Raw genomic sequence first — 15,043 nt, 5'->3', positions numbered from 1 at the left:
TTTGCATCACATTATAGTCCCATAATGCCCATTTGCCATGAAATTCCAAGCGTCTATTCTGACTCTTATGCCTATATGCCTTTGACAATGTTCAGATGATGAGCTGTGACTAAATCCTGTTAATGAAATTCATAGCAAAAACTGCGAAGCAAGAAGACTATATATAAACATACAAGCTTCTGTAATGATGGTGTATAAAAAGCCAGTGAGAAACTTATGGTAACGCATGTATACAGGCCTTTTGGCCTTTCCAATTGGCACTAACACTATGAGACAGCAAGAGAATCATTACTAAAGGGTCACATCTGGTTTCGAGATTGGTCTGAAATGGCAAGGAATGAAAACGCTGAACCTGTGAACTTCCTCATATCAATCTGTTACACTCAGTTAAGCTCTATGTGCACTTGAAGATTGGCAGAGAAGAAAAGGCGGAAAATGAAATGAAGTAAAAATGAAATCAGTCTCGCTTCATTTTTCATTTAACACAAACTATCCCCCACCCTACACACACGCATGGCCGGAAAAACTAATCCAATTGAACAAAACGTTTAAACCAATTTTCAACTAATTTCCAAACAGAAGGGAGCAAGGCATGCATCACTATCTGTTCAGATAGGTCACGTATAGTGAAGTATTAAACACAGTATTATTCCCCGTCTTTTACTACGCTGCCATTGTCATTCTCAAATGGCTTCCACATTACACCCCTGTAATCAAACTGTAGGATCCATACTGCTCATTATTCAATTAGCCAAATGCTACAATCGCATCCTGATGGCTAAGATAATTAGTGTAAAATGGTTACGCGGCCAGCAAAGTGGATCTGCAAATCTAGGTGAATAGAATATCCAGTTGTACCAAATAGTAATTTTTTCAAGGCTAATTTGGTGGCTAATGAGGCTGCTCTAGTTTGGGTAATTTATGGACGAGTGGAAGGTGAAAAAGGCCAGAATGAGAGAGAATAAACAAAGAATTTCCTCTGCTCTTTCGCTCTCTGTCAATGGAGGCTTCTGTAAGACACAAAACAGGTTCATGAAACACTGACAAACGAGAAAAGTGAAATCGCTTGCCACTGTGGTTTCATATAATATTCACTGCTCCTAATTTTACACCCTTTGATATCCATGCTGTGACATCTATCTTCACCTTTCAAAATAGCACAAAACAAACCCATTCATTTTCCACATACAAAAAGATGTGATTTAACTTTGACTGAAATTTTGTAAAATTAGTAATTAGAAATTAGTGGCACTGAATCTAGTACAGTTTCATGCTTGAAATCCCCAAAACAGGGCTGGAAATCACTAAAAAACTGTTTTGCAATGGCTCTGGGTGGCAAGCTAAATATGGGTAACCTTCCCGCAACTGTTTCAACAGTTCCCATGGCAATAGGAAACTTAGCGTGGGCCACCACACATGTTGATGACACCTGTGAGCAGAATGAGAAAGGTAATTATGCCATCGGAGGTACAGTGTGGCTGAGTGACACTTCTGAATTGGGAGCACAGGGAAATAAAAACGAATTTGGCACAGAAAAGAAAAAGAAAGAAAGAAATGTATACAATTAAGAAATGTAATGTTGTTTTAACCAAATGTATACAAGCAAAATGTTGTCAAATAAATAGAGCACAGACCATATGTTGTCATGGAGCATTCAAGGGCAATCCCGCTTACAAAAACAACTTTGATGGATTGTCAGTGAAATCTCTACTCTGCAGCTGCCGTGCCAGGGGGTGATGCGTGAAAGCCCTTCACCTGTGCTGCTATCCATTCCTGGATAACTGCGTAGGAGGTAGCGGCCGGCTGAAAGCCTACATTTACCCACTTTGGTGTAATTGCAGCGTTTACTCTTTGATTGCCTAAGAGCTCCATTCATACTCACTCCTGCCTTGTTGGATGAGAGCTTCTGCAGTGGGGTTGATTGCTTTACAATGGCAGATCAAAATATTAGAGTGATCCCTCGGAGTAGTCACAGTAAGCGTTTGACTAACAGTTATTATTACGCTGTCTGTCAGTGTAATAATAAAGGAGGCTAAATTGTTCAATGGGGGGAGAAAAGAGCTGGTTCATGCTCTTCTAATAATTACCAATTTGCTGCTTGCTTTCTAGATTTTGATACTAAACTGGTCAAGCTATAAAATATGCTGCTGCAACTCCAATTAAAATCAGCATGACGTAGCATGTAAAATACCCGAATCATTTCTCCACGTATGTTTTTTCGCTTGCTCAACCCTATATTTATAATAAGGAATAGCATGTGTATAAAGTGTACATTATTACATTTTTAAACAAATTAATTTAAAAGTATGTTCTGATATCCTATTTTACTAGAAGCACTTTTGCCAACAAACCAGTTAAAATACTAGGGTTGGGAAAAGTCTGAATTTAAAGAATTTTCTTCTAATTCATGTGAGAATTTGAATTTATTTGGCCACAATGAATAGGAATATAAATTGGAAAGCCAGGAGGAGGAATTAACTGAATTGCAATTCAAAAAAATTAAATGTATAATTTGTGGAAAATTAGGTTCAAATTCTAATGAATTTAAAAGAAGTTTAGAAGGTTTTGAAAACACTTCAGAATAAGTTTCAATGTGTTAACATGCATTGTGTTATGAAGTAACAATGGTCAGTACTTATAATTTCTTAATTATCCCCAATTAATTTCTACGCAAACACATTTTTATCATACCAAGATGACAAATGATCATCGATGAATAAACATTACTAATGAACAATAGGATATTTGTAAACATTAACCAAGATTAATACATACCGTAGAGAAGGATAGCTAGTGCAATAACTAATGTTAACAAATTGACATTATTGTAAAGTGTTACCAACACCTTTAAACTTCCAGACTTTTTCAACATTTAAAGTTTATCTTGACAAACTTTCTTATTGGAAAAGTGTTTATGAATTTAAATTCCAATTTCAATTCTAGTTTCTGTTTGCTATTCCATTTTAAATTTAGGACCCAAACCAGAATTCAAAATGCATTCTCAGTTCAATTCTACATGAGGCACAAGCCCATTGCATACACAAACACATCTGTGCGATACATTCCTTATTGAAGCAGACGGTCTCATTATTTTTTATTTGATTATTTGGTTAAACTCAGGCCTTTGGCAGGCTGTCTCTGCACCAGTTGGCCCATGGGCGGATAGTGAAGTTAAGAGGTGCAAACCTTAGTCAGGAGTGGTGCGGTACTGTGGCGCACCACGTTCTGCCAACAGCCCAACAGTGGTGCCATCACTGACTCAGTCACTGACCCGGAGCCCCCACCTGCATGAGCAACACTTTGAGCTGTAGGACCCAGCGATGCCCATCTCAAGCTGCCCACTAGAGCAGAAGGCCCTTTGACTCACGCCCATCTGGCCTGCTAGCACGATAGAGTACGCCAAGGTCTGTGAGCACACTGCTAACTTCCCTACCCTTCCCAAGAGGGGACAGTTAACAAATCGGGAGTCCTAAAAGTTTTGGTGACGAGCAACTTTTTTTTTTTCTTGTCAAGACGGCATGTGGTTAACAGAGGCGATGACAAGTCAACATTCCACCTCCAGGTTTTCCCACATACATACACAAATACACAAACACAAAAGTTCAATGTTGCACCCTGTGTAGGAGTTAAAAAGGATGCACGTTATGGTCTTCTTCATTAATTTTTTCTATCTAAATGTGTCACGAATCATATGATTTCTGATGATACTAATAGTCAAAAAAATATATATGATAGAGGGTCTATGAACCAATAATTTGTATTAGATCAAATACTAATTTATGCATTTAACATTTTACAATCTTATCTCATGAAACCAGACTCGATAACTAAACATACACTACTGATCAAAGGTTGGATTAATTCAATTTTGTTTTATGTTTTTAAAAGAAGTTTCTTATGCTGACCAAGACTACAGTTATTTGATTAAAAATACAGCAAAACGTAATATTGTGAAATATTATAATTTAAAAGAAATGTTTTCTTTTTTAATCTATTTTAAAATGTAATTTATTCCTGTGATGCAAAGCTGAATTTTTAGCAGCCATTAATCCAGTCTTCAGTGTCACATGATCCTTCAGAAATCATTGCAATATTCTAATATATATATATAAATGATTTCTGAAGGATCATGTGTGTATATATACCTATCCCATATATATATATATATATATATATATTTGTTTGTTCTGTGTTTAGTCATTCTCCTACTGTCAGTTTTACCAGAGACGAACTACTGGACATAAGGCAACACACACCGGACAATTCTTTTCCGGTTTTTGATTATTCAGACGCTTTGTTGGATGTTTTGGTCGGAGGGGCAGCGGTCCTAGTCAAACGCGCGCTCAGACGGAAAAGAGGGAAGCGCGCCGGCGCGCTGGTTAAACTCCGCGAACGCGGCTTCCGAACTGCGCTCCCAAGCATTCATCTAGCGAATCTCCGATCCCTTCCTAACAAAATGGATGAACTACTTCTCCTCACCCACACAAATAAGGACTTTTCAAACTCTGCTGCATTGTGCTTCACTGAAACCTGGCTGAGTGAAAACATCCCGGATAACATGCTTCATTTGCCGGGATATCAGCTGTTCAGATCAGACCGCATCACGGAGCTAACGGGGAAAACGAGAGGTGGTGGACTATGTTTCTACATAAATGAAGGTTGGTGTTCAGATGTAACAACTCTGAAGAAGATGTGTTCTCCTAATTTGGAGGCCTTCTTCATAAACTGTAAGCCGTTCTATTCACCCCGAGAGTTTTCCTCCTTCATTCTCGTGAATGTGTACGTGCCTCCGGACGCGTGCGTGAGCGCCGCGATGCAACAGCTGGCTGAACAAATATCTGAAACAGAGCAAAGGTACCCGGACTCTTTTTTAATCATTCTTGGAGATTTTAATAAAGCAAATCTCTCCCGCGAACTGCCAAAATACAGACAGCACGTTACATGTCCCACCAGAGACAGTAATATATTGGATCATTGTTACACAATAATTAAAGATGCATATCACTCTGTCCCACGGGCAGCTCTGGGGCTCTCTGATCACTGTTTGGCTCATCTCATACCGACCTATAGGCAAAAACTCAAATCTTCTAAGCCTGTATTAAGAACTGTTAAGAGATGGAATAATGAAGCAGAGCAAGATTTAAAAGCTTGTTTTGACCTCACTGATTGGAGTGTTTTTGAAGCCGCTGCCACCGATCTGGATGAACTCACAGAGACTGTAACATCATATATCAGTTTCTGTGAGGATATATGCATCCCCACCAGGACATTCTTATCATTCAATAATGATAAACCGTGGTTTACCGGGAAACTCAAACAGCTTCGTCAGGCCAAAGAGGACGCTTACAGAAGTGGGGATAAAATCTTGTATAACCAGGCCAGGAACAGACTAACAAAGGAGATCAGAGTGGCTAAAAAGAACTACTCTGAGAAGTTGAAAAAATAACTTTCAGCCAACGATCCGGCGTCGGTATGGACTGGTCTGAGGAACATCACCATGTACAAGTCACCACCCCCACAGTCTGTGGACTGCATTACATCCTGCAACACCTCGACAAACCTGGAAATTATGCAATGATCTTATTTGTGGACTTCAGCTCGGCCTTCAATACCATCATACCTGACCTTCTCTCAGACAAACTGAGACAGCTCTCTGTGCCCTCCTCCATCTGTCAGTGGATCACCAGCTTCCTGACAGACAGGCAGCAGCTAGTGAGGCTGGGCAAACTCACATCCAGGACTCTCACCATCAGCACTGGCGCCCCTCAGGGTTGCGTTCTCTCCCCACTGCTCTTCTCCCTTCTCCCCACGAATGACTGCACATCAAAGGACCCCTCTGTCAAGCTCCTGAAGTTTGCGGACGACACTACAGTCATAGGCCTCATCAAGGACGGTGACGAGTCTGCTTACAGACAGGAAGTTGAGCAGCTGGCTGTCTGGTGCAGTCTTAACAACCTGGAGCTGAACACACTCAAAACTGTGGAGATGATAGTGGACTTCAGGAGAAACCCCCCTGCTCTCCCCCCACTCACCATCATGAACAGCACTGTGACTTCAGTAGAGTCATTCAGATTCCTGGGCACCACCATCTCTCAGGACCTGAAGTGGGACAATCACATTGACTATTGCGAAAAAGGCCCAGCAGAGGCTGTATTTCCTCCGCCAGCTAAGGAAGTTCAACCTGCCTCAGGAGCTGCTGAAACAGTTCTACTCTGCAATCATCGAGTCTGTCCTATGTTCTTCTATAACTGTTTGGTTTGGTTCAGCTACCAAAACAGACATCAGAAGACTACAACGGACAGTTAGGACTGCTGAGAGAATTATCGGTGCCCCTCTGCCCAGCCTCCAAGAACTTTACACCTCCAGAGTGAGGAAAAGGGCTAAGAAAGTCACTCTGGACCCCTCACACCCAGCTCACTCTCTCTTTGTACTGTTGCCCTCTGGCCGGCGCTACAGATCACTGAGCACCAGAACAGCCAGACACAAGAACAGTTTTTTCCCCCAGGCCGTATCCCACCTGAACAACACATAACACACCCCAGTACTGTACACAGGGCTCCAAACTGCAACTAAAATGGTCGCATTTGCGACCAAAAATATTAATTTGCGAGTGAAGTTTTTGCTGAGGTCGCCACTGGCGACTATATATAATTTGCATGAAAGGACTTTTTTCCCGATTGTTTTGCGCTCACATCTTTTGTTATGTTCACGTATTAAACTTACATAAGACGATGCGCATCAAAGTTTTACTGGAAAAGAGTTTCAAACAGTCCTCGTCTCTGCCGCACACTGGCACACAGTCTTCTGAACGCAGTGAGAGAGACCTGAAAGGTGATAATATAAACACCAGTACCCCGCGTCCACACGGTCCGTGTATGCGTCCGGATCGCGCGAGCGGAGAGTATCGCACTTAATGCTCAGGCGCGATCTCTTTAGCACCTCAGTTAAAGCAGCAAGTGAACCCATTATATATTTCGATTTACTACTATAGTATGAAATGAACATGATCAAAAGGTAGGCAATAAGAGAGCCTATAGTACAACTTACTGAAATGTTTTATGTAAATGCTCATTCAGTGTTTCAAATGAGGAAATGTATAAAGCTTGTAAACATTGCATTGTAATACATTTACCTCAGAATAACCACTCAGTGTCCATAAACTCATCAGTCAGCTAGAAAAATAACTATAAAGAGGAGCGTTTTGCTATATTTATGCTCTGTTGCATATTAATATTTTTACTTATTCTGTTGTACATGATTCAACTCCTCCTATAAAATTGCATTTTACTAATGAAGAAAAACAGACTGAATGTGTGAAAGACGTGACAACATTTATAGGATGCACTGCACTCAGCTGCCAAGTGATGCTTATGGTCCATGATATTGGTACAGATTCTGTGTAACGAACAATTCTTTGTGACTGTATATTTCAAGTTGTAAAAGACATTTAATTCACACTTTAAGTGAACCTTAGTCCCCCGGTCGACCTGATCATCTACAAGATGGATTAAAATGCTGATAAAGCCTAGAAAAGATAAGACATAAACACATGACAAAATGATTGAAATGTTAAAATAGGGGGGAAAAATAAAATGATAATAATAAAATAAACCACTTTTATTCTGTGGCACCTAAAAAAATAATTTGGCGCCTAAGTTTTTCTTTTATAGGAGCCAATGGCTCCTTACTCGATTTTTTTGTCTGGAGCCCTGGTACATCTGTAAATACTCATCAAACCTTCATCTGTACATAGGACACATGCACATTCACAGTTCTGTCTATGGTCATGTCTCTTTTCTGTACATTTTTATTTTTATTACTATTGTTATTCTTAATTATTGTATATTCTCTTCATTAGTGTTCTTTATCACCTTAATTATACGTTGTCTGCACTATGTTTGTACTTTCTGTACTGGAAGCTCATAACACCAAGACAAATTCCTTGTGTGTGCAAACACACTTGGCAATAAAGCTCTTTCTGATTCTGATATATATATATATATGTGTGTGTGTGTGTGTGTGTGTGTGTATATATGTGTGACCCTGGAGCACAAAACCTGTCTCAAGTCGCTGGGGTATATTTGTAGCAGTAGCCAAAATTACATTGTATGGGTCAAAATTATTGATTTTTCTTTGATGACAAAAATCATTAGGACAATAAGTAAGGATCATGTTCCATGAAGATGTCTTGTAAATTTCCTACTGTAAATATATCAAAACTTTATTTTTTTATAAGTAATATGCATTGCTAAGAACTTCATTTGGAAAACTTTAAAGGCGATTTTCTCAATAATTAGAGTTTTTTTGCTCCCTCAGATTCCAGATTTTCAAATAGTTGTATCTCCAAATATGGTCCGATCCTAACAAACCGCACATCAATGGAAAACTTATTTATTCAGCTTTCAGTTAATGTATAAATCTCAATTTCACAAAATGTACCCTTATGACTGGATTTGTGGTCCAAGGTCACATATATTTCAATATTTATATTAAAATAGAAATCAGTTAGTTAAAATTGTTATAGTATTTCACAATATTTCTGTTTTCACTGTATTTTTTATCAAATAAATGCTGCATAAAATAAGAGACTTCTTTCAAAAACATCAAACTTTTCAAACTTTTGACCAGTAGTGTACTCTCTTTGTACCTTCTTTACCCCTAAAAAGTTAATAGTAGTACTTAAGGGTGCACATTTCTACTCAAAGACACTAATATGCATCTTTTAGCACTAGATATGTTACTTTGTTTTACCACTAAATGTACAGTTTTGCACATTTTTATAACAATGTAGGTATTTGTGCACAGAATTATTAGATTCAAAACAGAATTACAACTGCTACAAAAGGCCAGTAGCAGCTTACAACAACAATAAACAATGTGTGTGTGTGTGTATACACATCTCCACAGGACTTAAACCTCTGTTAATTAGTGCCTCAGTTTCTACAATCACTGACCGTATAAGTCCAAGAATCAAATAACACAAATGTGGTCTCACAAACAGATAGATATACATGTAATAGTGAGTGTAAACATTTCAACTCAGTGAAAGCTGATTCCTGATGAAGGACTGACCTGCCCTGGTTTGAGGTCCAGAAACTGCAACACCTCCTTCACCATAACCGGTGTGTGAAAGGGTTTCTCACTTTGGGTCGACATCTCCGAATTTCTGAACTCAGTCACTGAGCCCGTATATGGCCTCTCTGGACACCACAACTTCCTCCAGCATCGCCTGATCATTCTGGACCTGTGGTCAGGAATATCTCCGAAAGTCCGTTTGCAGGGTGCAACCATGAAACGACTACAATATAGAGGCATTTGGGCTCTGCACAGAATAGGGAAGATAAAATGTATGAGATATTTCATGAGAATAATACTGACAAGGCATAAAAATCACAAATGCCATCTGTCTTACCTACTATGTAAGACTCATTAGGTTTAATTAAAAACTGAGATGTTTTAAACTCACAATACAAACATGTAAAAACAAAAATGCAAATTAGGCGTGCACATGTACTCTCTGAAACTCTTATGTCTCAGCACTTAACGTCTATTGATATAACACCGCCAATAAAATGCAAGACACAGAAACATAGGGACACGTGCAGGACGCCAGAAGCAGGTCGGATTTCGAAGGAAGTGCATGAACTTGTTGTCATGTCTGTCAACACATGATGTATTTAAAGTATATCATAGTCAAAGGTCAGTTCGGAAACAAACAACTTACAATACAAACCGATAAAACAACACAGCAGGTTGTGAATTAAAGATTAATGCTATTATCCTCTTAAACACGGTTGTTTAGTCCTTTATTCAGCGTTGTTGTGGATGTTCATGAGTGCAGCTGCGACTACTCCCGGAAGAAACAAGAAATGGCGATTTTTTTGTTCCTTCTGTAACTGGACAAGCATTTAAAATCAGATGTAATCGATATCTGTATCTTGGAAACATCAACTAGCAATCTTGACAGTATTCTGTAGCGATATTTTATATATATATATATATATATATATATATATATATATATATATATATATATATATATATAGAATGTGCCTAAATACATATGTGCTACACTTGTCAATTATTTTATTCGCAATTTTTCCATTAAACGCACGTTTTATTCCATACATGCACAGTTCACTGATGCATGCCTTCACCAAGGAATATTAGTTTTATCCTTGGTCACAATTGTGAGTCTCGGGTAACCGAGGCTTTGAAACATCATCTTGGCAAATGAAAAAAGTGACATATCGGTGTAAAATACTTTTTTTTTTAAACTCTATACACTTCGAACTGAAAATCAAATTTTGGTCACACGTATTAAGATTAACGTTAAATATGGCATATAAATTAAATCCCGCTAAATGACATTCGAAGTGCTCTCATAACAATTAACGTTATCTAAGTTAAACCTGCCATATATTGCATGATTTAGGAATTATATTTTTCATTTTAAGGATACATTTTACACACCGTGAATGAAATAATCTATCGCCTCGATTCAGTCGGAGCGTCATACGTCGCTTGACGTAAGAATGTTCTCGTCCAATCAGATGCAGGGACGGAGCAGCAGCTTGTGTTTGAAATCTTCGCGCTTAGGGTTTTCGTTTTGCTTACTATCAGCTCGAATGTTTTGTTTAAAGTTAAATAAAGAGAAATAACAATTTTCTTAATACAATAGTCAAATCATTCGTCGTGGATTCATGTTGTATCATATGGTAGGTCATACGCATTTTATAGCGTTAACTTAATCTTTTGTGATTGAAATGAAAGAGATGAGCAGTTAGCTGCAGCTTTTAGCCCAACGCTAGCAAATGCTATTAACTAATACAAATAAGAGCTTTAAAGTAAAAATCAGCTGAACTTAATAGACATATGGGTCGATGATATAGTCTATTTATGATACAGTGAATTGCCTTTTGTTAGTGCGCCGTTACAATAAATTACCACCGGGTTTGCAGGGTTCATCTATGGCATTGGTCTCAAACTCAATTCCTGGAGGGCCACAGCTCTGCACAGTTTAGCTCCAACCCTAATCAAACACACCTGATCCAGCTAATCAAGGTCTTCAGGATTACTGGAAACTTCCAAGCAGGTGTGATTTGGAGCTGGTTGGAACTAAACTGCAGAGCTGTGGCCCTCCAGGAATTGAGTTTGAGACCAGTGATCTAACGTTATGGCCTTACATTAAAACATGTTATGTACAGTCTATAGAAGAATCTTATTGGCTGATACACAATAAAATAAATCATGCTTTGCATGAATGTGAAGTACTAGGAAAATGTGACATCCTTGTTTGTTTATGTACCTACATAAAAGCTTCTGAAGAATAATTTGGAATATGCCTTGTTTGAAATCACTGTGAATTATTCTCTTGTGTTTTACAGCTACACAAACACTAAGAAGCAGAGATTTTCATTGGGAAGCCGTGAAATAGGACAATGTCGGATGGGGAGGTGTGCAACCACGTAAAAGTGGTGGTCCGTGTCCGTCCTTTAAACGACAAAGAAAAGGATGGAAATCACAAGAAGGTTGTCCAAGTAGTCGACAACCACATGCTTATCTTTGATCCTAAAGAGGAAGAAGTGACATTTTTCCGGGGACAGCGGGTAGGCAACAGGGATGTGCGGAGGAGAGCCAATAAGGACCTCAAGTTTGTGTTTGACGGTGTGTTTAGGGAGGACTCTTCACAGATGGAAGTTTTTGAGAACACCACTAAAGCAATAGTGGATGGTGTCCTAAATGGCTACAACTGCACTGGTGAGACATTTCATTTCTCTTCATTGAATCTGAAAATTACTTTCTGTGCCATGTACTTGATTTCAGCAGTGAAACCTACATTTATCATCCAATTCTGGGCTGGCATTTTTTTGTCTTGGTAGAGCTTAGTGCAGAATGTGAAACAGTGTCAAAATCATAAAAGTATTTTAAATGTATTTCATTAAATGTTTAATAAATTACAGTATCCGGTGCCTTATTCACATTTTGTTAGTGCTACAAAATCATGGCCTTTTAATTTATCCAGTTTTTTTCCCTCCATTTAACCATGTTGGAGGAAATTTGCATGTTTGGTGTGTTTATTTATCATGCTAATAATCTGGTTATTATGGATTTTTCAAATGGATGCTATTAAAGTCTTTGCCACTATTTGATACTTCTCATGAATATTTTTGATGTCATTATGACAAGGGTATTAATGTAAAGTTGACGCTGGTTTAGCGATGATGTTTTTTTATTATTAAATGTGTCTTTTTGTTTGGCCAGTGTTTGCTTATGGAGCTACAGGAGCAGGAAAAACACACACCATGTTGGGCACTAGTGATGCTCCAGGAGTGATGTTTCTCACTATGAAAGAACTGTTCGATCGTATGGACCTCGTCAAAGAGGACAAAGTGTTTAACGTAGCTTTTTCTTATCTTGAGGTAAGGTTTCAAATGTCCTACTGAATTTAAACAGAATTGTGGATTTATTAAGATTCCGTTTTTAATTATTAATACCTGGAGGATATCTTTGTCACTTATTAATATGCAGTTCTAAAATTGGGGTTCGTAAGATTTTAAAAATGTTTTTGAAAGAGGTCTTATGCTCAGAAAGGCTGCATTTATTTGATAAATAAAATACAGTAAACAAGTAATACTGTGAAATAATATTATAATTTAAAATCTACTTTAGTGTATTTTTAAATGTAGTTTATTGCCAGGCTTCAGTGTCACATGAACCTTCAGCAGTCATACTTGTATTCTGATTTGGTTAATTTCTTATTAACATTTCTTATGTTTAATACTGAAGGTTGTGCGCTTTAATATTTTTGTGAAAACTGAGATTATTTGATGAACAAAAATGACAAAAGAACAACATTTATTTATACTTTCATCAAATAATTTTGTAACAATGTAAAAAAAAAAAAAAACTTTAATTAAACCTTGCAGAATAAAAGTATTAATTAATAAAATCTTATTGACACCAAATCTTGAGTGATACTGTGTATGTTTTAAATAAGCAACTTTATCTTGCCAAAATATGACAGTCGTCTTAGCAGGATTAATGCAGAGGCACACAAAAACAAAGATTTCAGCTTCAGTGCTAGTTTTTGAAGTACCTTTTTAATGAGAAATATACTGAGCGCATCTAACAAAAAGTGCTATATTTGTGTTCGCTCTGGCTTATTGTTCCTGAAGCAGTGTGAGTTAGTCAGCCCTTTTGTGTTTTTTAGCAATGGGTTTCTGCACTTTCTCCTGAACAGGTTTATAATGAGCAGATTCGGGATTTGCTAACTAACTCTGGTTCATTGGCGGTGAGAGAGGACTGCTCCAATGGAGTTGTTGTTCAAGGACTCACCCTGCACCAGGTGAAGTTGGGCTACATGTGTCATCTGTGCATTTTCTGTGACCTTGATTCATCTCACCATAGTCCACAAAGAATTGTCGTTGATTTGCCTTGTCTGATGGTGTGTGTGTGTGTGTGTGTGTTTATCTCATTACTTTGTAGCCCAAATCTGCAGAGCACATCCTTGAAGCTCTTGATTATGGTAACAGAAACAGGACGCAGCACCCCACTGACATGAACGCCACGTCTTCCCGCTCCCATGCCGTATTCCAGGTAAAAGGCTTCTCGCAGTCTTGGCTCTTTTCTCTGTAAATATCACATCCGGTTCTGTGTAACTGTTTTTATGCTGCTAGGCCTCGTTCTGTGTGCGATGACCCCACCACCCCCCGTGGCGTTTGAGCAACTTTACATTAATACCCTTGTTTTGATATTGAGCGTGACCTACCAGTTGACTTGCCTGAATGGACAATTTCCAGGAATTTTTGTGTTTCCTAGAAGATTTGACGAGGCAATAATAAATCATGCCGTTTGGCTTTTCTGTTTTATTTCTAGATTCTAAAATGTAATTTGTTAAAGCAATAAAGCTTTAATCTTCTCTGCAATCCAACATCTCAGTCATCTATCTATTGATCTGGATGTTTCGGAGTTAACAGCACAGTTCAAACCAGCTGTTCAACCAGTGTCAGCTGGCTTATAAAGTTGTCAGGCAAAAATATAAATATACAATCTAACTGAAAGATGTTCATGGGCTATCTTTTTTATTCAGATCTACTTGAGGCAGCAGGAAAAGACAGCCAGTCTCAATCCAAATGTTCGTGTGGCCAAGATGAGCTTAATCGACCTGGCCGGCTCAGAAAGGGCCAGTGCAACCAATGCCAAGGGGGCTCGTCTCAGAGAGGGGGCCAACATCAACCGCTCTCTCCTCGCCCTAGGGAATGTCATCAACACGCTCGCCAACCCCAAAGTAGGTCTACACCTCCTGTTAAGATTGAGGGATTACCCAGATCTTGTTGAAAAGAGATCTGTTCGATTATTTCAGATTTAAATTGGATGTTGCAAACATGGACTGTGATTTGAAATGTGTACACTTCTAGTTAAAGGTTTAGAAAGATCACAAGAAGAAACAATTCTTTAACCTATTCATCTAAAGTAGGGATGGGCGATATGGCCAAAACATTATCGCAATCATTTTTTTCATATTAGTCGATATCGATAATTATCACGATAAATGTCAAATCTTTATTTCTTTCAAGTTTAAAGCCAGATTTTTGTTCTAAAGTGAACGTGAAAGAAACCAGACCATTAATTTTCCTTAACAAATTAAATATCTAAATAGAAAAATGTATTTCTTAGTTTCTGCATGTTCTAATGAGTGATCTTTAAAATCAAGATACAGGTTTGGGTTTCCTGATAATATTAATAATAATAATAATAATATCACTTTTTTTGTCTCTTTTTAATAATTTTAATGTTCATTATCAAAAATCAGTAACATCTGTAAAAATTGTAGCAACCTCAGTTTTATATGGTTAAATTTATTCCGTTATTTTTATAAAAAAAAATTTTAATTAAGAATTGGTCTCCCATAGTAGCTTACATTTAAATCAAGATAAACACCGTTAAAACCACACATATAACACATCAGTACCATGGTAAAAATATAACTATGGTTTTTAGGTAGCCTATTTGTATGAAAAACGGTAGTCTAAAAACATTC

The 15,043-nt window shown here is 37.9% G+C and overlaps 2 protein-coding genes across 7 annotated transcripts in view; one reads left to right on the top strand and one right to left on the bottom strand.

Annotated features, from left to right (window-relative positions):
- Positions 1-9,864, bottom strand: part of LOC306882632 (12S rRNA N(4)-cytidine methyltransferase METTL15-like) — a 74,669-nt gene extending 64,805 nt beyond the window's left edge. For 2 of the 6 annotated variants that reach the window (XR_013785276.1, XM_079437419.1), the window contains exons 1-2: positions 9,467-9,605; positions 9,073-9,322 (exon numbers count right to left, since the gene is read on the bottom strand). Coding sequence is in view for 3 of the 6 variants with exons in the window: in XM_079437419.1 (XP_079293545.1) it covers positions 9,073-9,322; positions 9,467-9,510 (294 nt within the window). In the remaining 3 variants the exon portion in view is untranslated. Of the gene's footprint in view, positions 1-9,072; positions 9,323-9,412; positions 9,641-9,724 lie in introns of those variants that run through there. The other 4 variants (XR_013785274.1, XR_013785275.1, XM_079437420.1 and 1 more) reach the window with 4 other exon arrangements.
- A 687-nt stretch (positions 9,865-10,551) lies between these two features.
- LOC306844155 (kinesin-like protein KIF18A) overlaps positions 10,552-15,043 on the top strand; it is a 30,704-nt gene continuing 26,212 nt past the window's right edge. The window contains exons 1-6 of the mRNA XM_079376102.1: positions 10,552-10,718; positions 11,388-11,760; positions 12,265-12,422; positions 13,244-13,348; positions 13,489-13,599; positions 14,093-14,290. Of these exons, the coding sequence (XP_079232228.1) occupies positions 11,442-11,760; positions 12,265-12,422; positions 13,244-13,348; positions 13,489-13,599; positions 14,093-14,290 (891 nt within the window). The 5' untranslated portion in view covers positions 10,552-10,718; positions 11,388-11,441. The remainder of the gene's footprint in view (positions 10,719-11,387; positions 11,761-12,264; positions 12,423-13,243; positions 13,349-13,488; positions 13,600-14,092; positions 14,291-15,043) is intronic.

This window comes from Barbus barbus (genome assembly GCF_936440315.1).
Source record: "Barbus barbus genome assembly, chromosome: 2".
Taxonomy (NCBI): domain Eukaryota; kingdom Metazoa; phylum Chordata; class Actinopteri; order Cypriniformes; family Cyprinidae; genus Barbus; species Barbus barbus.
Note: the sequence above shows the minus strand (reverse complement) of the source record. Positions and strands in the feature narration are given on the sequence as shown.